The sequence below is a fragment of the Euprymna scolopes genome, chromosome 37 (genome assembly GCF_053919585.1).
Source record: "Euprymna scolopes isolate OS-2025 chromosome 37, ASM5391958v1, whole genome shotgun sequence".
Classification (NCBI taxonomy): Eukaryota; Metazoa; Mollusca; class Cephalopoda; order Sepiida; family Sepiolidae; genus Euprymna; species Euprymna scolopes.
In genome coordinates, this window is record NC_136518.1 from 83,221,941 (window position 1) to 83,248,214 (window position 26,274).

General features: G+C 35.8%; 1 protein-coding gene across 3 annotated transcripts in view; it reads right to left on the reverse strand.

Annotated features, from left to right (window-relative positions):
• Positions 1–836: 836 nt before the first annotated feature.
• Positions 837–26,274, reverse strand: part of LOC145261255 (tetratricopeptide repeat protein 23-like) — a 190,472-nt gene continuing 165,034 nt past the window's right edge. For all 3 annotated transcript variants that reach the window (XM_080119654.1, XM_080119653.1, XM_080119652.1), the window contains one exon: positions 837–1,145. In XM_080119654.1, coding sequence (XP_079975780.1) covers positions 1,061–1,145 — 85 coding nt within the window. In that variant the 3' untranslated portion in view covers positions 837–1,060. The remainder of the gene's footprint in view (positions 1,146–26,274) is intronic.

Sequence of the window (26,274 nt, forward strand, 5' to 3'; positions counted from 1 at the left end):
GTCGGCGTATTCTAATGCCCCACCGACAGGGCCACAGCGCGATTAGATAAATGTTTTCACAACATGATTTTGCAACCAAAACTGAGTAAACGCAATTTTTTTTTTTTTTTTTACAAAGGGGTTACCACTTATCAGCAGGATAAGGTTTTTGAGTGTACATTCGTCAATGGGATAATTTAGTAATCGTTAGTAGTAGAAATTGGGTAAATTAAGTTATTTAATGGAACGGTTCATCCAGGATTTGTTTGCATTGGACTTGAAGGCAACCAAATTTTAGTCAGCTGGAAAACAGACTAACGGAAGAGAGTTCCACATGCGTGAAGTTCTGAGAAAGAATCTTTGTTCATGGAATCTACGTTTCGGTTTAGGCGCAGATAAAGAGTGGGGAAAATTATTGAGAGTGATTTCAGCTAGACGGGTGTTTTTCGTGAAAGATTGGCGAGGGGGGACCATAGATTGGAGCTCAGACGAGCACTTCCAATGAAAATAATGATAAAGCAGAGACAGGCTCGCAACGTCTCTTCTGTATATACGTTATATATATTATATATGATACTATACTTTATATATATTATATATGATACTATACTTTATATATATTATATATAAATTTTTGCTTACGTTTGTTTCGTATTTATCAACTTATAATAAATAATATATTAAATTGTGACCATCCGAAACGCCTCTTTTGGACGGTATTGTTAACAGTAGCAGCAACCCAAGAGTGTTTTATTCGGTTAATATCGTTTCGCTGGATAGACTTGACTTTGATTACACTTGTCTAACCTTTTATTTTCGTATCTAAGTACTTTTAATATTGTTTTGAGTGGAGTTCGTCGAATTACAAAGGATTTATTTAAAAACAAAACTTTCCCAACACTGGTGACACCGACGTGATTGCTTAAAACGGCTAGATTTAAAACACCTCTTTAAATTTAGAAAAAATTTACAAATGATTAATTAAATTATATTTGAATTTAACGTGACTTTTGGCTTTGATAAGTGTTGGTCAATTAATAAAATAATAAAGAAACGATGGTATTTATTGAGAGATTGCGTTTCAACTCTTCGCTTTCTGATGAGTGAATCGTGGCCGAGATTTCAGGTCTTCCTTCCTCTTCAGCTTGCCAGCAATGGCGGGATTTCTGTGGAAACAAATGCAAAGAACATTCAATCATGAAATCTAATTAAAATGAAGACAATGTTGAACATAAAACTCGATTTCTTCATACAGACATTTCATCTCTTATATATAAAAGTCACTCTGTGTGTGTGAGGATTCCTTCTTCACAGGTTCCGAAACGGCTGAGCTCATCTTTTGCAAATTTCACACAAAGGTAATTTATATGTCTGGCAGTATTCTTAGATATGTTTTGTACACAGCTTTATCCGATAAATATCGAACATCGAAAAAGTTCTATCTTAAAAATAGTTTTTTTTTCTCTTATAGATAGAAAATAATTTTTATAGGGGAGTATATTACGTTACACCGACCAATAGAAATAATAAAATCTCAGGCAATCATTTTTCGAAAATCGAAAAAATCCGATCTTAAAAATAGTCTTTCTCTCTCATCGTTATATAGAAGAATTTTTTATCTGGGAGTATTTTACGTTACAGCGGCCAAAGAAAACAATAAATCCCAGCAAATCATTTTCAAAAATCGAAAAATCCAATCTCTTAAAAAGTCTTTCTCTCTTGTAGATAAATAGAAGAATTTTTACAGGGGGAATATTTTACGTTACATCGGCCAAGGGAAATAATAAAATCTCAGCAAATCATTTTTTCTTTAAAAAAAAAAAAACAGATATATTATCATCTGGAGATACAGCTCAATGGTAAAGCCTTCGACTACAGATTGAATGATTCCTGTTTAAGCCTGGGTGTACCTCACCATTTTATTTTAATCTTTCTTAGAAATGACTACAATTTACTATAAAAAAGAGGTACCATTTAAAATCGCCTCAAATCATTTCTTCCTTTGCATATTTTAAAACTAAATATTATTCAGAAATTACTTTTCCAGGACATTCACTGTCAAGCCGAAATATCAGCTGATATTGTACAGTACGCTTAAACATGATATTTTAAATTATGCAGATTGCATATGTATTATTATAGTTTCGATCCTCTATTGATTATTATATAGTACGAAGAATAATTTGACCGGTGGACTCATTCGCAAAAAAAAAAAAAAATTTTTCATAAATAATGATTATGTCGTTGATCAAATTCCGTCTGTGTTTTTTCACAATATCACGTCAGCTGACATTTAGGCTTGTACAAAACATACCAAATAACACTGCTAGACATACAAATTACCTTTGTGTGAAATTTGCAAAAAATAGGCTCAACCATTTCGGAACCTATAAGGAAGGAACTCAAACACACACAAAGTGGCTTTTATATGAGTGGAAATACAAAATTGTTATGCTTGTTGTCAAACTTTCTTTGCTCTATTCTTGTCTTGATTTGTATAGTCAGTTTTATTGAGTAATTGACACGATAAGCATACACACCGTATGAAAGAAGAGGGAAATGCCAAACAACATCTATAATGTATGTATGTATGTATGTATGTATGTATGAAAGTGTCGATGTATGTGTGTATGTATGTATGTGTGTATGTATGTGTGTATGGATGTATGTATGTATGTGTGTATTTGTGTATGTATGTGTTTGTGTATGTATGTGTGTATGTATGTATGTGTGTATGTATGTATGCATGCATGTATGTGTATATGTATATATGCATGTATGTATGTATATTTTTCGTCGATTCGTACGTTGAGTTATTTGGAAAATTATGTGTGAATTTTTCAACATCATCATAATCATTATCATGTACTGCATATGTGTGAATCTAAAACAAACTTTTTATTTAAAAAAAGAAAAAAAAAGGAAGGAGGAAAAAGATTAGGAAGGAAAAGGGACAAAAACGGGGCAGCTGCTGATCACTTACTATGTATGACTTTTGGAATGTTCCTTCATGTGTATTTTACATGTATATGTGTGTGTGTGTACGTATGTATAGGCATATGTATGTATGTGCGTATATGTGTGCCTCTACGTGATTATGTATGTACGCATGTGTTTATTGTCATGTGTGTGGGGTGGAGAGGGTTCCCGTAAGCCGTGATGAAGGCAACCCCTCTAGGAGAAGCAAATATTAGATTTAAAAAATAAAAATAAAGCGGGAAACCAGTACCCGCATTAAGCTGGTCTGCAGTTTGACTTGTTGCTGGCTATCTTGCTCTTGCTTATTGCTGGATGTCAACATTTTGAACCGAGAGAGAGAGTTAGCTGTTGTACAAAGCTAAAACTCTGTAACATCATCTGTGTATAGATACTCCCTTAGCCATGGAAAAGTTGTGACGCGTGTAGGCCTGAAATGCTGGAAGCATGTAATAATTGATCTGCCATCATTATATGTATATATGTATGTATTGGTGTATGTATGTTCATGTACATGTGTATGTATCTGTGTGTATATCTATGTGTATATGTATGCATATGTGTATGTGTATGTGTATGTGTATATGTATGTGTGTATGTATATACGTATATATATTGTTTGTATGTATGTGTATATGCATGTGTGTATGTGCATATATGCATGTGTGTGTGCGTATGTGTATATCTGCATGTGTGTATGCACGTATATGCATGCATGTATATGTCTATGTATGCGCATGTTTGTGTATGAGTGCATATTCATGTATGTGTATGTATATGTAAGTAAGTATATGGATATATATATGCATATGTGTACATATGTGTATATGTATGTATATGTGTGTATGTATTTGTATATGTGTGTGTATTTATATGTATGTAGATGTGTATGTATGCGTGTGTATGTACATGTATGTATGTGTATTATGTATTGTGTATGTATATATGTATATATGTGTGTATGTTTACAGATATGTATGTGTGTATGTGTATATATGTATATTTGCATTTATATATGTATATATATGTATGCCATTGACCGTCTTGTGTATGTTTATGTATGTATATGTATGTGTATTATGTATTGTGTATGTATGCATATACGTGTGTTATATGTATGTGTGTATGTGTATGTATGTGTATATATGTATGTATGTATGCGTGCATATATATATGTATGTATACTAATGACCGTCTTCAGTGTCATGTCTGTTTGAGCGTGTGAATTTTGCCGCCTGGACTAAAGTCATTTTCGGGTCATGGACTGTCAGTGCCTGAGGGGGGTGGCACAAGACGTTGCAATCATCATGTATATATGTATGTATGTATGTATGTATGTATGTATGTATGCATGCATATATGTATGTATATATGCCTGCCTAAAACTTTCGACAGAGGCGACAGATTATCACAAGATCGATATCGTTTTGAAAGTCGACCCTTCGGACGACAAATATAAAAAAAATTGGCTAAAAATATTAATTCCTTTACTCCTAACTGAGAAGTTTTCTACAGGGAGAGGTCGCTTTTTTCGCCGATATTTTCGAAAGTCATCCCTTCTTTTCGATTGACTTGCCTTAATTTAAACCTACGTCACTTCCGATTTGGCGATGGACGCAACAGCAAAGACGTAACTTTTTTTCACGTTCTTTTCCCCCTTCGCGTTACAGGTTCGAGCCAGCCTGTCTGTCTACTACCACTTTTTTCTGCTCAACATACACTTCCAAACACCCGGGCAACGCCGGCACCCAGGCTAGTTTAATATATAAAAATATTTCTGTCTGTTCGTTTATCTTCATGTTTTCAAACTCCATCTCTCTTAAACTAAAAGTTTTAAAGGGTCAAAAAGGAGTCAAAAGTTTTTAAAATTCTCATACATTCTGTACATTCATCGTGGTTTATTTTTAACCAGTACATATGCGTGTCACATTGGTAAAGTGGTAACGTCCCGAACTTTGAATACTACAGTTTTGCTTTCGGTTTCGATTCTAGCTTATGGCACCGAAATACTTTTTTTTTTACTTTTGAAATCACGACTCTATTATTATATATACGAAATTTGGACAACTTAAAAGATTATATTTAAGCATATTTTACGACCGGGCAATGCCAGGCGGCCCCTCTCCACTAGTTTAACTTATAATACATATTGTCTGTCTCTCTCCATACTTTCAAACTCCATCTCTTTTGAAACTAAAAGGGCCTCAAATGATTTGATTTTTTATGAACCGTATTTTATGGATCTTTAGCCGGTTAACATAGTTTTTAAGAGGTCAAAAAGGAGTCAAAATGTAAAAAAATCGTTATACATTTTGTACATTCATAGTTTGTTTTTAATTTTTAATTTTCAATCAATATGTGTGTCACGTTGGTATACAGTGATAACGTCACCAGCTTTGAAGGCGACACTTTTACTTTTCGGTTTCGATTCTAACTGATGGTATCCAAATAATTTTTTTTTTACTTTTCAAGTTATGACTTTATAATATATACGAAATCTGGACAAATTAAAATAGCATATTGAAGTGTATTTTACGTCATTTTAGAGATAAAAGGTGGCGGTTGCAGACAAAATTTTGGTAAGATTTATAAGGTTGAGCAGACAACAACAACTGACAAACTAAAAAGGCAGTTCTTCAGAACATGGGTGGAGTTTATCCTTATTTATGGTGCTACCACCTGGACACTCACCAAAAGATTGGAAAAAAGCTGGACGGGATGTCCACCCATATGCTACGAATAGTGTTAAATATATCTAGGCAAGATCGTTTCACGAGCAGCAACTTTATGGCAACCTACCTGCCATGTCTACATCCATCAAATGTATTTCTGTAGACTCCACAACACGGATGCAGAAGCATAGAACAATCTCGATCCACGTACATCCATCAAATTACACATGATGCCAACTGTGATCCTGAAGATCTGAGACAGCTCACGGAAAACATAGAAATCTAGAGAGAGAGAGATCACATTGGTTCGGGCAAGGAACTCAACCAGATAGATAGAGCAGGATTTGGATCATACTTTGAAAATCTGACAATATAACTTTATATACTCAATAATATTTGCAATCCCAAGCTTCTCTGTACATATAGGAGCCGCGGTTGTTTTCTTCATTGAAATTTATTTATTGGAAGCTATAAATATTATGAAATTAAAGTTGGCTATCTCGTCATTAATGCTGTAAACGATAGTTTCTATTCAAGCCATAGGATTATGACAGGTACTAACACTTCGGATCGATCTATCTGCTAAGACTTTGAGGATATGGAATGGTTTTTATTTATCCTCGTCTACAATGCTAAACCTCACAGAGCAATGACGTCATCCACGTATATATATATATATATATATATATATATATATATATAAAGCTGAATGTGTGTGTGTGTGTGTGTGTGTGTGTGTGTGTGTGTGTGTGTGTGTGTGTGGTCACGAATAGGCTCCTATATTGTTGATTATTTTTAAAAACTGATTACATATAATGATAGAAGATGTATCGAGACACAGGAATGGGTATGTTTGATCTGGCAGAACGGTGATACATTAAAATTGTGGGGTCTGCGTTCGCGCATGGTCCACAAAGTATGGAAATAAAAAATTTTAAATAAAAAAAAACGTTTACAAGGGTTTTTCATATAGATGTACCTAATAATACTTTGATAAGTATGTTTTAACTTAAATAGGGATGGTATAATAAAATTGTGGGGTCTGCGTTCACGCCTGGCTTCCATGGAATGGAAATAGGCACAAACTTTAATAAAGACTTTTCATATCTATCTGCGTAAATATACTTTGATAATTATGTTTCAGTTTGAAGAAATATGGTATAATAAAATTATAGGGTGTTCGTTCGCGCCTGACCTCCATAGAATGGGAATATGTCACAAAGTTTAACAAGATTTTTTTTAATATAGATTCACAGAATATTGTGAAAAGTGTTTCAGTGTGAACAGGTATGGTATAATAAATTATGGGGTTAATCTATTTTATTTTTACTTTCATCATATTTTGCTTTGGTTTTGATACCCCCAAATTCGAAGCTATCTCATTACAACCCTTCCTTTTCATAACCTATCACACTTTCATAAATCAGAGTCCATTTTCTGTAGGGTGTTTTTGAACCCAGTCAACGACGTGTACTTTTGCTAGTATATATATAAAGCTATATGTCTGTCTGTTTTTCTCCACATTTTCAAACTCTAATCTCCTCCAAAACAAAAAATCGTTTTGTACATTCATCTTAGTTTATTTTAAATTTAGGTTTTTAAATCAGTCCATATGCGTGTCACGTTGGGGAAGGGATGCTCGTTTTTGCCCGGTCGTAAAATACGCTTAAATATAATAGTTTAATTTGTCCAGATTACGTTATATATTATTATAGAGTCATGATTTGAAAAGTAAAAAAGAGTATTTTGGTGCCATCAGCTAGAATCGAAACCGGAAGCAAAGTGTAGCATTCAAAGCTAGTGACGTCATCACTGTACCAATATATATATGTTTTATTTTTTATTACCGTTTTATCTGTTTGGTTACTTATATATATATATATATGTATATATATATATATATATATATACTAACAAATATATATATATATATATATATATATATATATATATATATATATATATATATATATATGTTAGCAGCAAGTACTTATTCACGCATGTTTGATTGATTACGACAGAATTATTCTTTCTTTCCGATTTTTCTGGATGCCTTTTCCATTCGCTGACCGGTCTTTTTTATTTAAGCTGAAATGTTGTATATATTTGGGCGCCATTTCATACAACATACCAGCTGAAATAAAAAGACCACTCGGGAAATGGAAAAGATATCCAGAGAAATCGAAAAAAAAAATAATAACTCTGCCGTGATCAGTAAGATGTGCTTGAATATGTGTGTGTGTGTGTACGCATAGCTTTCTTTATCACATTCTCTCTCTCTCTCTCTCTCTCTCTCTCTCTATCTCTCTCTCTCTCGACATATATATATATATATATATATATATATGAATGTTTCAGGAAAATGAGTAGTTTTGCAGGAGAAATAAAAAAAAATGTACATATTTATTTTAATGCATTTTTAAAAGTGTATATATAGACATCGAACAACCCAACCTTCCCATACGCACACATATTTGTCTTTGCCGACATGGGTAGGATTCAAAAACTGTCTTTTTCGCACGATCTATGACTTTTTCTTTTCTTATATTTTTATTTCAATTATCCTGAAGATGTCCTCTGAAATAAGGACGAAACATTGATTTTTTAATAATTTCATTCGGTTTTTCTATTTTTCTTAAAACATAACGTCAACCACCGCTGGTATTTTTTCATTCCTTATATATATATATATATATATATATATATATATATATATATATATATATATATATATATATATATATATATATATATATATATATAGTTCAGAAACTCACAGCGCTATATTTATTTATACCCGTTCCAATTTAACATCAACGACAATTAGATGTCCGATCGTTTTTTGAACGAAATATACATTTATTGATACCATGTCTTTTAATCCGAACTGAAAAGTTGAACCAAAGCAACAAAATGCCAATATCATTCGTCCTAAAATTTGAGAAAAAGTGGATATCACTATTCAAACCCCATTTAAAACATTATAATAAAAAAAAACAAATATAACGAGTATCGGGAGTCAAACACTTCCAAATGCATGTAAAAATGGCAAAATTTTTAAATTGAGGAAAATTTTTTAAATTAAAAACAATTAAATACTTATTAAATCACCATTAACAGCCACACAAGATAACGCGATTAGTACCAACTATATCAAATCTAAGATTGATTCGACGTGAGAAACAGCAAATTCAGACCCTGTGGACAAAGAGACGAATAGATAAACCACACAAAAAGAGAATGCAGCAGACTAGCCCAAAAATAATATAAGAATAGAGACGATCAGATGGAAAGGGATATGGAACATGAAAGGGTTCAAGACAGCATGAATAACCGTGGGAACACTAAGGACAATCAGGAAAAAAGAATTGAAAGAAATTGGAATCCGAGGGAAGGTTGAGAAGGTACAGCAGCTTAAATCCTAAAGAGAACCTTGTTGAGATTGATTATGTTTTCAATTGATTGTTCCTTCAATATGAAGACTATAACTACGTGAAGGGTGACTGGGACTGACTTAACAGTTTCCTATGTGACATTCAATGAGGTCCTATTTGCCTCCGAATGAGAGCTAAGAAAATTTCTGACTGGCTTCTTGTTTGAATTGACAACTTCTTGCTTTGCCGTTAGTTTCAAACCAAACCTCATTCTCCTCTTTGGGTTTCATCTGTTTGTGCTTCTGCCATTGCCCATCGTCATCACTACTTCAATCAGTATCATCGTGATGGTTAGGAGATTTCTAGACAATCCTAAGGAATAGCTGGCAATATCTACCAGACAGCAATTTTTGAAGCTAAGTCTAGCTATTCTCAGGGGATTCGTGACTCTCTCTTATCTTAAAAGGTCGGCTCCTATGATTTCTGGAAGTTCCTTCCTGCTACCTGCTTCTCTGCCTGTACTGGTTTGCAAAAGTTTAAATGTAACGTAAATTAACATCTAGTTAACATTTCCATGGCATGGTTCCAAATAGTAGCACCTTACATCCAAGTGGCGATATACCTTGTCAGAGGTGAACGTGAGTAAAAAAAACATAGATAGATAAATAGATAGATAGATAGATAGATATCGCAAGGATATATATATATATATATATATATATATATATTGATCTTTTTCAATCATTCTGTGTGGTATCGGCCGATACTGGTACCACCACATGTATGCGTGTATTTTGGGGGGTGGAGGGGTAGTTTCAGTTATCCTGTGCTCGTATAATACTCGTATGCACATGTCTCAGTTTCTGTATGAATTGAAATATAGTATTTATGCATATTTTATGACTGGGCAACGCCAGGCTGCCTGCTAGTATATATATATATATATATATATATATATATATATATATATATATATATATATATAGATAGATAGATAGATAGATAGATAGAAATTCCCGAGTATAAATATGTAGATAGATAAATAACTAGATAGATAGAAACCGCACAGTATATATAGATGAAAAGATCGATAGATAGATAAAAAAAATCGGCAAGCATAGATATAAAGATAGACAGATGAAGAAAGAGCTATTTTATTTATTTTACGTTGCCATCGAATTGGTTTATACGCTATTTTGTGAAAAATGTCCCTTTGCTAAGAAATTGCAGTTCTAACCTTTTTGATCCAGCAAATCCGGCGTAAAACGGGAGCAACCTTTTTTCGTGTCCATGCAATATTCCGAAAACAAAATGAACAGCAGTGATTATGCGATACGATATATTTGATAAATGGATTCGCTTTATTTCGTGGCACAGTAAGAATTCTTGCCGACTCCATGAATATAGCGTGTTTTACAAGTTCTATTTCATTAGTGTTAGTTACTTTGGCAGATGTGAAAGACACCGACGCTCTGATTGGTTGAACAATAAAAGGAGCAAATTTATAAAAGTAAGGAGAAAGGTTAGTTCCTCTTTGTGATTTATTGATGGTTCTGTCCCTCAACTATAGTAAACGAAACGCTACTTGAAAGTTTCTTTAAATAGCATATGCCACTTCTGACCTCGGGCCAAGATCGCAGTGTAGTATCTGTTCTGATGATACACTTTCTGATAAAACCTAATCAATTGATTAAGTTAAAAGGTTTTTCTGCTCAAAGGTTTTTTTTTTCTCAAAGGACGGACCCTATTCTTTGGGTGTCTGGAAATGCTGGAAATTAATTTTTAGTTTTTTTGTTAGCCCATTAGGGGCAATATTAATTGTTTTTTCTTCCTTTTTTTTCCAAATAGTTTAGTACTGTTTCAGAAGAAGTACCAGACTTTAATGCAGGGGATTACAATAAAGCTGATCTCAGGAGAGGGAGGTAGGGGAACAGAAGAAGGAGGAGGACGTGGTTGAACAAGAGAAGAAAAAGACAGGGGTTACGCCCGCTCCCCAGAGTACGGACGGAAAAGACCAGAAAGATGCCTTTTCCTCGGGGAAAGGGTCTGCGACGCGGATAGCTCTAACACCCAGGCAGATCTGAATATTAGGCAGAAGAGGTATCTGCGGCAGCTGGCAATCTTCACGCACATCGAAGCGACGGAGGTGCAAAGGCCCAACAACTTCCCGGGGGCTCTGACGCTCATCACCTTCGCGAGGAAAGACAAAGGGTGAGAGTGAAGGCACTCTGGAGGATGATCAGAGAGATTAAGCAGGAAATTCCTGAGCTAAAGCTGTAGGAAGACAACCAGTCACTGATGCGAATAGCTACCAAATGTAAATGGAGGGTCCCGCTTTATGTTCACCCCTCCCTATACAGAGCTTTAAAATTAACCTTCCCCTTGCACGTGGGGGAGTCTGGTTCAAAATGATCACTTTACAACTGAGTTGTTGACTGGGAGTATCGGTCAGGCCTTTAGTGTCTTTATCCCCGAGGACTTTAGACCCATGTGCGATGAATACTATTAGATAAGGAACCATGAATCTGAACCTAGCTAGTTTGAATACGAGGAGCATGAGATCCCGAAGCAGGCTTTTCGCGTGCTGAGGGATCTTGTGGATCTTGAGGAAAGTATAGCTGCTCTTCAGTAGACCCACTTCTGCAGGGCTCAAGGCTTACAAGATGTATTTGAAGCTGTCGCCCATGTTTTTTCCTCTTCTGAAAAATGTGTTTAGCAGTTGGATACGGGTCCGGAACTGGGATCATGCTTTTTCCACAAACGCCAAGGGAAGCTTAGCAAATATTCGGCGGATGGTTCTGGTGTCGTGGAGGTCATGTTGGTGGTGTTCTTGATGTATGATCAGACGAAGTGAATTCAGATCAGAGGAGGAAGGGGCACTGAGAGAGAGATGTACAAAGTCGTAGCACTGCTTCTAACGCCAAGTCTGGGTCTTTTTAGACTTGTAGGCCGGCGCCGAGTCCTGATGTCACACCCAGCGTCTGCCAGCGACCCACAAGCTGATTACACCAGGGATCACCACACTCTTCAGTACATCCAGGTACAGTTTGGTGTTTATGTTCAAGCCGATTTCAAAGATGTGAGGTGTCATGATGTGGTTCTCACTTGAAACCACACCAAAGACCATAACCGTGGCCGAAAACTTTGTTTACATTACCCTAGTCCCGTCCCTTTTATTCGTGGCAATCCAGCGATGTATTTTGAGGGCGCTGGTAATGGTCCTGTTGTCTTAATTTGAATCGATAAAGAGCATGAATTATACAGCTGCGCATCTCCGAACTCGCTCGTTGAACATTGTGTCACTTTCAGACATGATAAAAGGCTCCTATCACTCTTGGGATTTGTACACAACTAACCAACTTGTAGATCGTCTTCAACAAAGAAGAAACCCGGGTTTCATCAAAATAATACGTACTATAATTTCATGTCTACATACGGGTTCTGAAATTTTAGAGTTCGATTATAAAAATCCTTTGCATTCACTTATTAAATGCAGCTTTTTCAAATAGATATATTAGGGTCGTTCTAAAAGTAAGGCCTCCTATTTTTAACTAAAAAGGTTGAAGAACATGCAGATTTCGTATTTATTATTACTATTGAATATTATATTGTATTTTATATCATAGTACTAATTTCAAAAGTTTTTTTAAAAATTACTTGGGTGTCCTTAGCTTGAATCGAAACCTAACTATTCAGCGTTCTAGCCGCATTCCCTACTGTTTGCACTATCGACAGATAAATTCGAAAGAAAATAAATTATACAAAATCAATGTTACACTATGTCAATAGCGCAAGATGAATGCTAAAGTATACTTTAGTGAGCGATTGTGTTTAAAAAATTGTGTTTAAAAAATTGTGTTTAAAAAATTGTGTTTAAAAAATTGTGTTTAAATTGTTCTCATTCGTCATAATGCATGATTCATTCATTTGCGGACTGTTATCTTCATAATTGTTGTTGTTTCGCCACATTTTTGGCCAACTAATCCTCTAGCCTTCTTGGTTAAAGCTGCTATCTTCAGAAAATGCTCACCTGGAACTGTAGAGGACCCTGAAGTGGGCAGAGATGAGGTGAAGATAGCGGTTTCAATCCTATATATGCAATACCTACAATGAAGATGAGGATAACAGTCCGCAAAAGAATACAAAAATTATGAAGCCTCATCTCAAAGAATTTTAATAAATAAATAAATCTGTATTTGTCAGTCATCTTTATGATTCTTAGATCACAGAGCACGTGTCAGTCGATGACTGTACGAGACACCTTCAATAAGTTTCCAGACATTTTCGTATGGACCCTTTTATTGCTAGACCATGCATAAACGTCTAATCCTCCTCGTAGTAATCTCCTCTGGCTGCAATGCATTAGTTGCACTGCTACAACAACTTCTGAAAGGCCCCATGGATGTCCTCTTGTGTGAACGTGTCAATGACACTCGTCACAGCCTCTTTCATCTCTTCCATTGTATCATAACTACAACCTCTAAAGTTTTCTTTGAGCTTAGGAAATAACCAAAAGTCACAGGGAGCAAGGTCTAGACTATATGGAGGGTGAGGAACTGTCTTAATGCCTATCTTGGTCAAATAGTTTGTGACAAGGATGGAGTTGTGGAATAGTGCATTCGCGCAAATCTTCCGCATCATCAGTTTCTCGCGAATAATTGTGTGTACAGTTCCCACACTGACATCAAACTGTGCACTTGTTTTCTTTATAGACACACAATAGTCCTTATCCATGAAATTCTTTATTTCGCCAATCAACTTTAGTGTTGTGGCTTCTTTACTCCTCTCACACCTCTCATCATCCCTCAAAAACTCCATGCCTTCCTTAAATCCATGTCACTCAAAAACTTCTTTCTGATTCGTGCAAGATAGTTCAAAAGCAGCCTGAAGCATTCCACAATTTTTTGTGGAATTTTTTCCAACTTTAAAACAGAATTGTATATCGTTTATCTAAAATGTCCTTACATTCAGATTGCATTTTTTTAAATGAACCAGCTGTGACAATCAGTCTTTAGTAGGGTGTATCCAATTCCTGCTGTAGCTGTTGATTTGAACCTGAAATCATAAAGATTGATCAGTCATCTTATAAGATGTATAGCAATAATTACATACTGAATTTTCTAACACAATTTACAATGCCTGTACAAAAATGTCTGGAAAATTATTGAAGGAACCTCGTTATTTTATATGCACGCTTTTTAAGCACAATCTGATGCGTGCCAAAAAGAAAATGAAATAGACAATAAGTGCCAAAGTTGTATACGCATCCTCGACAGTGTTTTAGCAACAGAGTTTCGTGCAACGTTTTTTTTTTTTAATGTAAGTTCTAAAGGCAAGGACGACCATTTCAAGGCGGCGAAAAATATATCATACGCTTTGGCGACCATGTCCAGGCCTTTAGCAGCGAACGCGTCCACAATTTAGATCTTCACAGATCGACTGTAATGTAAACACGCTTGTTGATATTGACCTCCATCAGGTCCCAGAAGACATAGTCAATGGGCGTTCCAGTTGGATGAGGAAGGCGACAACCAGTAGTATGAAATATTGTTGAGCACCCACGCCTGGATCGTCTTGGCGTTGCATGCAAGAATGGAGTCGTGCTGGAAGACGGAGAAACGACCAGAGGTGATTTCGTCTATTCAAGCCTTCATCACACTCTTCAAGAATATCTTGGCAATGACTCCCGGGCCTTTATATTAAAAAAAAAGATCCTTGTTAGAGATGCAGAAAACAGTGATGGAGGAGAGAAATATTGTATACTTTACTTCAGGAAGTTTCTCGATGTCTTTTCACATCTACCTGTCATTCTGCAGATTCGACATTTTCATCAGATAAGAACCTCAGCATCTCGCCCGACGCGTGCTTCAGCTCGCAGAGCAACACCGCCTTGAAGTTCCTTGACTTTTTTGACATATTCATAATGAATATGTGGTGAGACTCTGGCTAGAAAGAGTAATCGATGTTTTACTTAGTCGTGCGGTAAATGGTAAAATTTGGACAGCAGATGTCAGCGGTGATCTTGGCGTAATACTTACTCGAATATAGCTTCAACACCATGTATATTTATACGCTCATGCACAATTTCATCGCAGTAATATGCCTCTTCAGTGTGGTTTGACAATGCGAGCATTCCAAGCTGAAATTTGTAAACGTGATCGATTGGATAGCTTTCAGATGACTTTTCAGGAGAACTGCTTGTCTGTGGAACATAATACGATGGAACTTCTTCCAGGCTGACTATAACATGGTCATTTTCAAGTCCAACGTAAACAGGTTCTTGAAGAATCGTCTTCTAAAATAAATTAACTTATCAAATTTCCATTACAGTAACTCTTATCGTTGAGTTGCCTTCGGCCGTGATGAGCGGTGAGTTTCTGGTGTAAACTAATAGGCACAAAATCATAATTTAATAAACAAAGAAGATGACAAGTAATACACTAAATGGTTTCCTGGCATTCGTTAATCAATATCAATACTGGAAAAATCAATATCGATTTAGATCTGCAATTTGAAAGAAATAAAAAAACGACGCTGCACTTTCGTCTGGATTTACCTTTCTTTTAAAGAATCAACTTGTTTATCTCCCTTGCTTTAGCCGAGGTCGAACTTTCCCGGCTCGACGTGTCGAACTTCATGCAATACTAATGCATAGGCTTGGAGAATTGAGCCATTACAAAGACCAGAATCCCACGAACATGTGGAATTATTTAAAAGCGAAACATTTGCTCAAAGACGCAGAATTCTTAGCACGCCTCGGATCTGAGAAGAGATGTTTAATACCAGTCTCTTTGATTTCTAGAAGATGACGCCGTCTTTAGTAATCTTTGTATACGTCTCGGTATTTGTATGGGAGGGGTCGTTTGTCGAATGATGAAGATTAATATTGCAATAGCAATTTTATCGCTTAATCCGTACATTAAATCGAGTCATTTCGTTGAGATAAAATCCAAGGATCCTTATTAGATCTGTACATACGCCTAAACATCATTCAGCCGAACTTTCCAATTTCTGAGGACTTGCCGAGCGTTACCTCCACCATGACATGTAAGAAAAAAATGTCTGTATTTCCTGAAGAAGTATACTTTATTCTTCAAACATTTGAAAGAAAGAAAGCCTATTTTTAGGATCGAATTTTTTCGATTTTCGGTACTTATTGGACGAATTTCTATATACACCATATCTAAGAACACTGCCAGACATATAAATTACCTTTGTGTGAAATTTGCAAAAGATAAGCTCAACCGTTTCGGAACCTATAAGGAAGGAACTCACACACACAAAGTGACTTTCATATAAAAAAAGAGATATAGATTAATAATTCGTATTATTCGGATTTTTCGAACTACTGTTCTTATTTTAGGCGTTATTTTCAAAAAATTACCGGTCGATGTAACCTCCGACCTCTTCCAGGTGTATCTTGTCAAACTTGGGTATTTTGTACTCTGTCAATGCAGGATAAGCTGTTTTTAGCAGCTCCTGTCCAGATGTGGCAGCACTACTCCATCCTTGGACGTACTTGGCTTTTATACAGATAGAGAATATCATCAGTAGTGAGATATCTTCTGGAACAATAGAAGGATCCCACCATTTTCCCAGCGTCCTTGGCAACAGATTTGATGTACGTGTTCCATTTCAGATCAGGAGTAAAGGTCAAACCCAGAAGCTTGTCAAAACATGGGGTCTTCCCAAGACGAGAGCCATCCATTTCAATTGATGCCAGATGGTGGTCAGAGCGTTGATGATATAAAGATAGAAGCTTGGTTTTGGCTGCATTAAAAGTGACCAGCCACCTCTTCCCCCATTGTAGCACGTGCTCAAGATCAGAGGAGAGAGAATTAGAGAGAACTTTGTCATTTACAGCCTTTGATGTGTTGCCATAGATGGTCGTGTCATGAGCATAGATGTCAACGAATGATTTAAATATGTTTTTTGGGAGATCATTGATGTAGATCAGGAAGAGAGTTGGGCCCAGGATGGACCCCTTTTTGTGGAACTGAACAGAATTTCGGACGTAACCTTTTATATAATTCATGGGGTCAGCATGTTCTCGTTCCATCAAGCATGACCCGATAGAAGTCTTATAGAAGTCTTATAGAAGTCTTATAAAAGTCTTATAATTCGCAATTGTATTCTGAGTATGGAAGAAAATGGAAACAGCACTAACACTAACCCTATGCTGGTTTAACCGGCTTCCTTCAAAGGAGGAAGTCCCACGGAAGTATGGAGTTCACAAGGGGTTCCCAATCGCATGTATATCCTCGTTAGGGGAGATGACGACGTTAGGTTTTTGCAACTCTTGCAGGGGAGTGTCAACGTCCTCCTATATACAACGCCTTGAATTCCAAAATTGGTCACCCATCTAATACTGACCAGGCTCAACGTTGCTTAATTTCAGTGATTTAGCGAGAACCGGTTTGTCACCGTGAGCATGCTGTACATATATTCTGAGTATCGCCCACATTTTATAAGGTACTCAATAACATTCTAAAATCTGGAAGTTAAAGATTCAATCGTCATTGCTGGCGACACTCAAAATACAATTGCGAATTACTTAGGAATTCTACTCCGTAATATCTGGGGGACTGAGAGCATGCTTTTCCCGTGGATTAAATAAAGGTTCCGTCCAAAATTACGTGACGATTCCAAAATTCGACAGAAATATTCCCCAGTTTGATAAGAAACAACTGAAGAAGGTCGGAGGTACATCGGCCGAAACGTTGTGAAAATAAAACTAAAAATGGGAACAGTAGTCCGTATAATCTAAATAGTACGAGTGATCTTTTTTCTATATATTATTTTGTTTTTGTTTAATGATTTGTTTGTTTGTGTGCTCCCCCCCACCGCAAGATTCTTTGCAAGCGCCTCTTCACTGTCTGACGATCGGTTTCTTCCACTTAAGTTTCTTTCACATCTGCGGCCAAGCATATTTATAACCGACACACTTAGCGGCGTTGGTCTGTCTGTCATACTTAAACCTTAAACAGTATTTTTGTAGACCTGTCACCCCTATGTCATAACTAAGTTTAGATTTGCCTTTTTAGTTTCGTATAAGCATTATCAATTTGTTGGTATTCGTTTCTCTGATATCTTTCTAGTTAGAACGCTTTTTAGAACAACATTGCGTATTTGCAAGAGTGACTACGTGAATGTTGTTAACATCTTAAGTGAAACTGTTATGTGGAACCAACTAGATTCGAAGTTGGCATACTCAGGTTGTCAGTTCATGTTGTTGTTGTATTTCGGGTTTATATAACTGTGTTGATGTAATGTCTAGCGTATATAAAGGATACGTGTTTCTGTAATCGGTGCTCGTGTATCGTCTAGTGTTTAGAATTATGAAGACAGTTACTTTTCTTTGTAGATTGGGTGTCTGTACGTGTCGAGCCGTTATGTGTATATTTAATAGTTATTCTATATGTATGTGGGTGTTTTGTTTTCCATATTCACTGCAATAATAAACGGGACAATAAACGACCAGTCTTTAACAATGACAAATAACACGCTTGTGTGCTTGACACCCGAATGGTCACATACGTTATCCATTGTCTCCATCTCCTCTGGCAGCAAGCACCTGAAATGAAGGTACCTTCTTCCGAATGGAATGCCCAAAACGCCGAGTTATCTTTTCCAGGTTTTTATCTCTAAATGTTCCACGTTTCGGGGTTTACAGTTCTTAATATTCTCCTTTATATTTTCCTTAGTTGGTCCGTAGATGCTTCCACCGGACCACAGAGACAACTCCTGTCCAGTAACTAATCTAGTGGATAGCTAACTACACAACTCGTCTCTTCGACTTCCTGTTACAGACTAACACCTAATTCTGATTTCCCAGTGCTCACGCGTCTCTTACGTCAGCTAGAGTGGACAATCTGGTTTGTCACGTAAGATACATCGTTTTTTACTAAACCAAATTCCAAACTAGGTCTGTTTATGCTTTTCCTCTTTTCATAGCATTTTCCTTGAGCTAAAATTCCCTAGTTAAATGTTTAACATAAATATTTAACTAATATTATTTCTTTTGAAAACATTTTTCTGAGTATCTTTTTAACCAAAACATGTGCCCGCCACAACATAACACAGATACTACGGAGTGGTCATAGCCAAAGGGTCACAACATAGCATTGTTAATATATTGGGCACCGTTATCTTCCGAATCACACTTAAAATCGATTTTGCCTCTGCATCCACCCGCCTGTTACGCTTAAGTTTGATCGCAAATTTTCATCTTTAAAGATTGAATGGATATGTCTTATAGCAGTCCATTCGTGTTCTTTTCTTTGTGATATTATTTTTCGTCGCCATTTGGAGGGGATATACTATTGATTCTTGTGTCGTGTAGGTTTGTGGTCGTTATTGCGTTGTCGGATATAATCAATGAAGAATGTCCTTTCACACCGGCAGAACATGGCAGAGGCTAAAAGGAATTGTAACACGAGAGAAGAAGGATGAGATCGTGAGAGTTATGGAAATTGTTGATTGATGACGAACGGAAGGCATGAAATAAGAAGCAAATGGGATGAAGGAACAAATAAAAGACCAAAAGCGCTGAAGAAAGAAAAACTTTCGAGAGGTAGGGAGAAGCAGGGAAACATATGGTATGAGTGGGTATGAGAATGAAGAAAGAGTGGAACAGAATACACGAGGGTCGTTCCAAAAGGAAAACATCCTATTTTTTAACTCAAAAATGTTAAAGAGCTACGAAGACGAGAGTGGTTCTATTAAAACGAATGACGTTTTGTACTCCAGAATTTATTGTTCTACATAGAAACCACTATTCTCAATGTACTTTTACCAAATCTTTTGATGTCTCAGTCGTCCGGAGTGGGATTTCTCACCCACATTTCTTTTGTCAACTCTGAAATCAATGAACCCATCTCCTAACTGTGCTGTCATTAACTGCTTCGTAAACGTTCAACACGTGCAAGTGAATGTTGATCTGTTCAATTTTTTTCTGTATGGAAGTATTCAATGATGCATCTCTGCTTCTGACACGCGTCCATGACGGGAGTTACTTTCTTAGAGTCTCATACCATCAATATCTGCAACAAAGTGTTAAATATTTCACGTCATAAATGCATAAGTTCTGTCATCGTAACAATACAATTTGCAATGTCCTCTGATCCATTCAGGCGATATAAAATAGGAGGCGTTACGTTTGGGACGTTCCTCGTAAAAGAAAGTAAGTAGAAAAAAAGCTAGCTAGCGAGAAAAAAACATGGAAATGAGAGAAAAGAGCATAAACAAAAATAAAAATGTGTGTGTGTGTGTGTGTGTGTGTGTGTTCTTCATTGCATTGATGAAGACCGAAGGTATGGTCAAAAAAATATGTTTAAAAGAAGTCTTTTTTAAATTTTTTCCATAACATTTTCTATTCTTACACGTCACTAATAGAAAACGCATAAAAACGTTACAAACTTTTATTCTTTTCCTATTCATTTTATGCACACACACGCACACACACACATGTGTGTATGTATATAAATTGTAAGCTTAATAAAATCATAGCATATAACTGTTTTATCATCCATATATATATATATATATATATATATATATATATATATATATATATATATGAGTGTGTGTGTGTTGTCATCCACATACAGTACTGCTTCGCTGTTTCACAGCTCATCAGTTCGACTGGACAAGCAACTACCTCAAGCCGAGATCGAAACCCGGTCGCCCGAAAGACTGTCGGAACTTCTAACCGTTGCGCTATACGGCTGCTGCTATGCGGGCAGCGAATTAACAATGTTTGGACATTGTCCAAAGTACCTAAGCTCAGTTTCTTTGCACAAAGTGCATCGCTTCATACGCTGATTGTAATTTGTATATCACTCCCCAAATGCTTAACCTAATATAGAAAGCATTTTAGTTATCCGCATACAGTACTGTTTCGCTGTTTCACAGCTCATCAGTGCAGCTAAACAAGCAACTACCTCAAGCCAGGATCGAGACCCGATCGCCCAAACGACAATCGGAGCTTCTAACCGTTGCGCTTAAAAAGTAGGGAGACAAAGATTAAAATTAGAACTGTACTAAATTGTCATATAAATAACATTAGGGATGAATGAAAAACAAATTGAAGCGGCACTAACCCTATATATGTTTTAACCGATTTCCTTAAAAGGAGGAAGTTCCATGGGAGTATGAAATTCATAAGTGGTCGCCAGTCGCATGTATTTCCCCATTAGGAGAGACGATGACGTTAGGGTTTGGCAACTCTTACAGGCAGGTGTCGACGTCCCCTACATACAGCGCTTTGAATTCCCAAATTGGTCACCCATCTGGTACTGACACGGCTCAACGTTGCTTAAGTTCGGTGACCAAACGAGAATCAGTGTGTGAACATGATTATGCCGTATATATTGAGGTTGATTACAATAAATAAAAAAGGTATGACAGGAGAAATCTCGTTAGGCTATACAGATCTGAAATTAAATATTAGTAGAATGTAAATTTTAATATCCGTCGAGTCCTACACCTAAGTTTTACGACTTTATCAAAACATATCCAACTTTATATATATATATATATATATATATATATATATATAACATGATGTTTTTATCTCTACTTTATCTATAAGTAGCCTGTGTGCCCGGCATTGCCCGGGAGTTTTAAGGGGTGTGTTGAGAAAAAAAAGTGATAGTAGGCAGACAGGCTCGAACTCGTACCGCAAAGGAGGAAAAGAACGTAAAAAAAAAAACGTGACGCATTTGCCATTGTGTCCATCGCCAAATTGGAAGTGAAGGCTAGTCAATCGAAAAGATGAGGATAATTTTCGAAAATATCGGCGGACAAAGCGACCCCCTCCTTGTAGAAACATGCTCAGTTAAGGATGAAGGAATTAATATTTTTAGCCAAGTTTTCGATGTTTGTCGTCCGAGGGTCGAGCTTCAAAATGATTCTGATTTCGTGAAAATCCGTCGACTCTGTCGAAAGTTTTAGGTATACATACATACATACATACATACATTTAAACAGACATGTGAGGTTTATATCATAGATGACTATGGGTGTGTGTAGAGGAAAACATACGCATGCATACATATGCATGAACGCACGCACATAGGTAAACCAGAAGAAATACTTAAACATATATGCGCACACACATACACACACACTCACACACACTCACACACTCACACACACACACATAAAATGCAGGGATCGTGAAAAAAAAAACAACTTTTATAAATTATATTCAACCACACACACAATTGTATACCAAAAAACTCACGAGGTATGCCTTAAGATTAACTGATGCTGACTCATTTATGAAGAGGAAAACGATCCACATAACACGGAATTTTGATAAGAATAACCTTTCTAACGTAAAATGTTTGGAAATGTTACGTTACTAAACAGATTTGTACAAAGCCACGTTTCGCCCATTCACAAATTATTGATGCCACATCAAGGATGGTGCATCTGCCTCGTGTATCTCACTCTTAAACATGGTTCAAAACAGAACCTTAAATCTAATTAGTGCCACACTATCGGCTAGGCTCAACCTCTGTCCCATCACCGCAATTGCATCCTTGTGGCTGTTTTACAAATACTTAAACGCAATGTGCTGTAATAAACTCATAACATTTGTGCCCCTCGACGTACGTACTCCAACTAACCCGACAAGCAGCAAAATCTCACACCTTTACTGCTGAAATCACGTCGGAGATTCTTCAACTTAATTAGCTTATTCTCTCGGACTATTAGACTTTGTAATTCCTTCCCTGTTACTCGTTCCCTGACTGTTAACGTGCAGCAGTTAAAATACATGAGCAGAAATCTCGTTGCTTAACTCCCCACAGTCCTCTGTTAGGCACTAGTGCTCGGTAAAAATTGCACCGGTAAAAATGACACCAGTAAAAATGGCACCAATAAAAATGGCACCAGTAAAAACTGCACCGGTAAAAATGACACCAGTAAAAATGGCACCGATCAAAATGACACCAGTGAAAATGCTACTGGAAAAATGGCACAGTAAAAATGGCACCGGTCAAAATTGCATCGGTAAAACTGGCAAAAGAGAATAAATAGGGAAATATGGCACTTTGACAACATAAAATTAGGATCATTTGGGAATTTGGGCTGAGCATTTATTAACCTAAATTTAAATAGGGCTAAGGCCTTAGCTTTAGTTTGGAAAAAGTCGGTTAGGTTGAAATTTTGTAGAAGCATCGAAAAGTGTATACAACGTTTATTTAATAATTATTTTATAATAAACTAGCAGTTCAACCCGGCTTCGCTCGGGCCCTATGTACTGTGAATACACTTTATGTAAGATTTCAAATATTTAGGCCAAAATTTGTCTGAGTAATTTTGCAGAGACCGCAGAGGTCATTTTTTTTAACTTTGACCCCAATTTTGACCCCTTAACATTTATTTTTTTGGTCTCAAATCAAAATACAAAGTTTTACCCACGTCCAAGTTACTTACATCTAAAATTTCAAGTATTTAGACCTAGAATTAGCGGAGGAATTTGGTAGAATCTGCAAAGGTCAACTCTTTCAACTTTGACCTTTTAGCAGCCAAATTTTCGCCTCAAACCTTAATAAAATGCTTGCCGCGTGTCTGAATACCCATTATGTATAAATTTTCAATGTTTAGACCCAAAATTGGCTCATAGTTTACTAGACACCGCAAAGGTCAAGTCTTTTGAACTTTAACCCCTTGGCAGCTCAAATTTTCGATCCAAACCGATTTAAAAAAAAAACTTGCCCTATATCTAAATACCCTTTATGTAAAATTTCAAATGTTTTCACCAGAAATTGGCTGAGTAATTTGGTAGAGACCGCAGAGGTCAATTTTTTTAAACTTTGACCCCAATTTTTACTCCTTAACATTTATTTTGGGGGGAGGCTCAAATCAAATTTAAATGTTTGATCAATGTCCAAGTATCGTACATTTAAAATTTCAAGGTTTAAACCCAAAATTTGCGGGGAAGTTTGGTAGTGTTTTCAATGTACAAAATATACAAACTTAATTTAATCGTTGAACTTTGACCCCTTGACAGCTAAATTTCTGGCCGAAAACCGAGTAAAAAGATTTTCCCAAATCTCAATTCTCCTTATGTCAAATTTCGAGTCTGTAGACCGAAAATTGACAGAATTATTTGGTAGAGAATTGTATACAGACACACACACACATTTTTACTTTTTCAGATATATAGATATTTATGTATAATAATCTGAAAAAATGTCTAAATAAAATGTTATCGCTGCCATATTTACCAAAATACAATTTTTTTAGTCGTGAAAATGGAAAGTTAATTTAATGATTTAAGCCACCGCTTTTAATTTTTTTTAACCAAAATGATTATTTTTAAAAATATTATTATATAAAAAATCAAGTAGTGTCGAGCGTTATGTGATAACAATAAAAAAATGATCAATACGATATTCATAGCTTTGGAGTCTCGATAATGACTTAAAAGTAAAAATAAAACAAATTACTAGTAGAAATCCACCTAATAAATATTACGATAACATTTATTGGGTGGGTTTCTACCAGTATTTTGTTTTATTTTAATTGCATTTTTAAGCTATTCTCGAGACTTCAAGCATGTCAGAGTCTATCGTGGCCATTTCGGCTTATTTTCTATATGGCGCTGTTCTATTTTAAAAAGTTTTTTTTTCTATTTATACGTAATATTTAAATTGATTTTCATCATCTGTCTTTCTAACTTTTTGAAATCGCCTATTTTAAATTTTATATGACTGTTTCGAAAAATCTTAAGCCAACTCTAATTTTAACATTTGCCGAAATGAAAGAAGAAAAACGAAAAGTGAAAGGAAATCTTAAAAATAAATAAATACATAAAGTAAAGTAAGTTTATATATTTTGTATTTTGATTTTTTTTTTTACACTTTTCACTCAACAATATGTCTCCACCCTAACAATGTCGGAAGGTAATGTTAGTAAAAATAAAATGAGTGTAATTTCGTCTTTATAATATAATATAATATATAGATGACTATATATTTTAAGCGTCCTCTCATTGGGTAGAGCAGTGTCGTAAATGTATTTCACTCGTTACTTAATTGACTACAAAACGAAGTCCGCTGTTTCTTTGTTTGTTTGTAAATAAACAAACAGCTCGAGCAATGTAAAAGCTGTGGGCGAATGTTTATTTTCTGAGCATTTGAATAGGTCATTATGAGCACCGAACCAATGGGTGAGTGGTTAGAACTGCTGACTATCAACGCGGTGGTTGAATCTCCGGCTCGGGAAAGGTGCTAGTTTAGCTGCACTAATAAGTTGTGATACAACGAAACAGTATTGCATGTGGATGACTAATTAAACATAATAATCATTGGGGGGGGGGCAAAAATGTTTATATCTAATTTTTAAACATTTTCCGGTAATTTATAAGTAGTGAAGTAAGTAATTAGAAGAGTACCCAACAACAAAAACAACAGCAAACGATGTTTGGTCAGATTCAGTTCCTGATCTTTAAAACTTCCTGTTTAAATTGTTGGATAAAAGTATAGAATAGTTGACAAAGCGCCCCCTCTCTGTTAAGAAGGTCTTTCTAAATAATCTACAGCTTACTAGCCGTGCTGAAATAATAGCGTTATTATTTAAAAAAAACATATTAACATGAATGTTAACAATTCTGTACTTTCATCGTACAATTTAATAAATAAATAAACTTGGGAAATTATAACTCTTGCTGAAAGTTAAATTATTGATGAAATTTTATATCAGGAACAGAATCTGACCAAGCAGCGTTTGCTGCAAACTTGGAATCGGGTACCCTTTTTATTTGCCAATATGTATGAAATTATCGGTGCTTTTGTTTTTGTTGTGAAAGAAAATTAGTTATTATTAGAGTTCTGAGTACTTTTGGAAAATGGAGTACAGAACGTGCGAAAATAATGACGTTATTGAGAAAAATCCCTCCTTAAAATTGAACTCCATAGTTTTGGTTCAATATTTATGAGAGGCCTCTTAGCAACTTGTAAAAACTAATGTAAATATCAGTCTCGTATGGAAGTGAATTGATTTACTTGCCATGGGTATTGTTTTCAGTTGTTCTGTAGTGTGGCTTCAGGTTTGGTTGTAGGGTTATAAATTATGATGCAAAGAATAGCAGAAGTCTTAAGTAATGCTTCACGATTGTATTTTCATTATCACCCGCACTGAGGATCTTGTACATTCAACCTCTAGAAGAGTGTCACTTACAACTGAATTTTACCAAGTACTTTATCCGTTATGCCATGAGTCCTTGCTATTTTTACGTCTTTATCCACTTTGTCCATTTT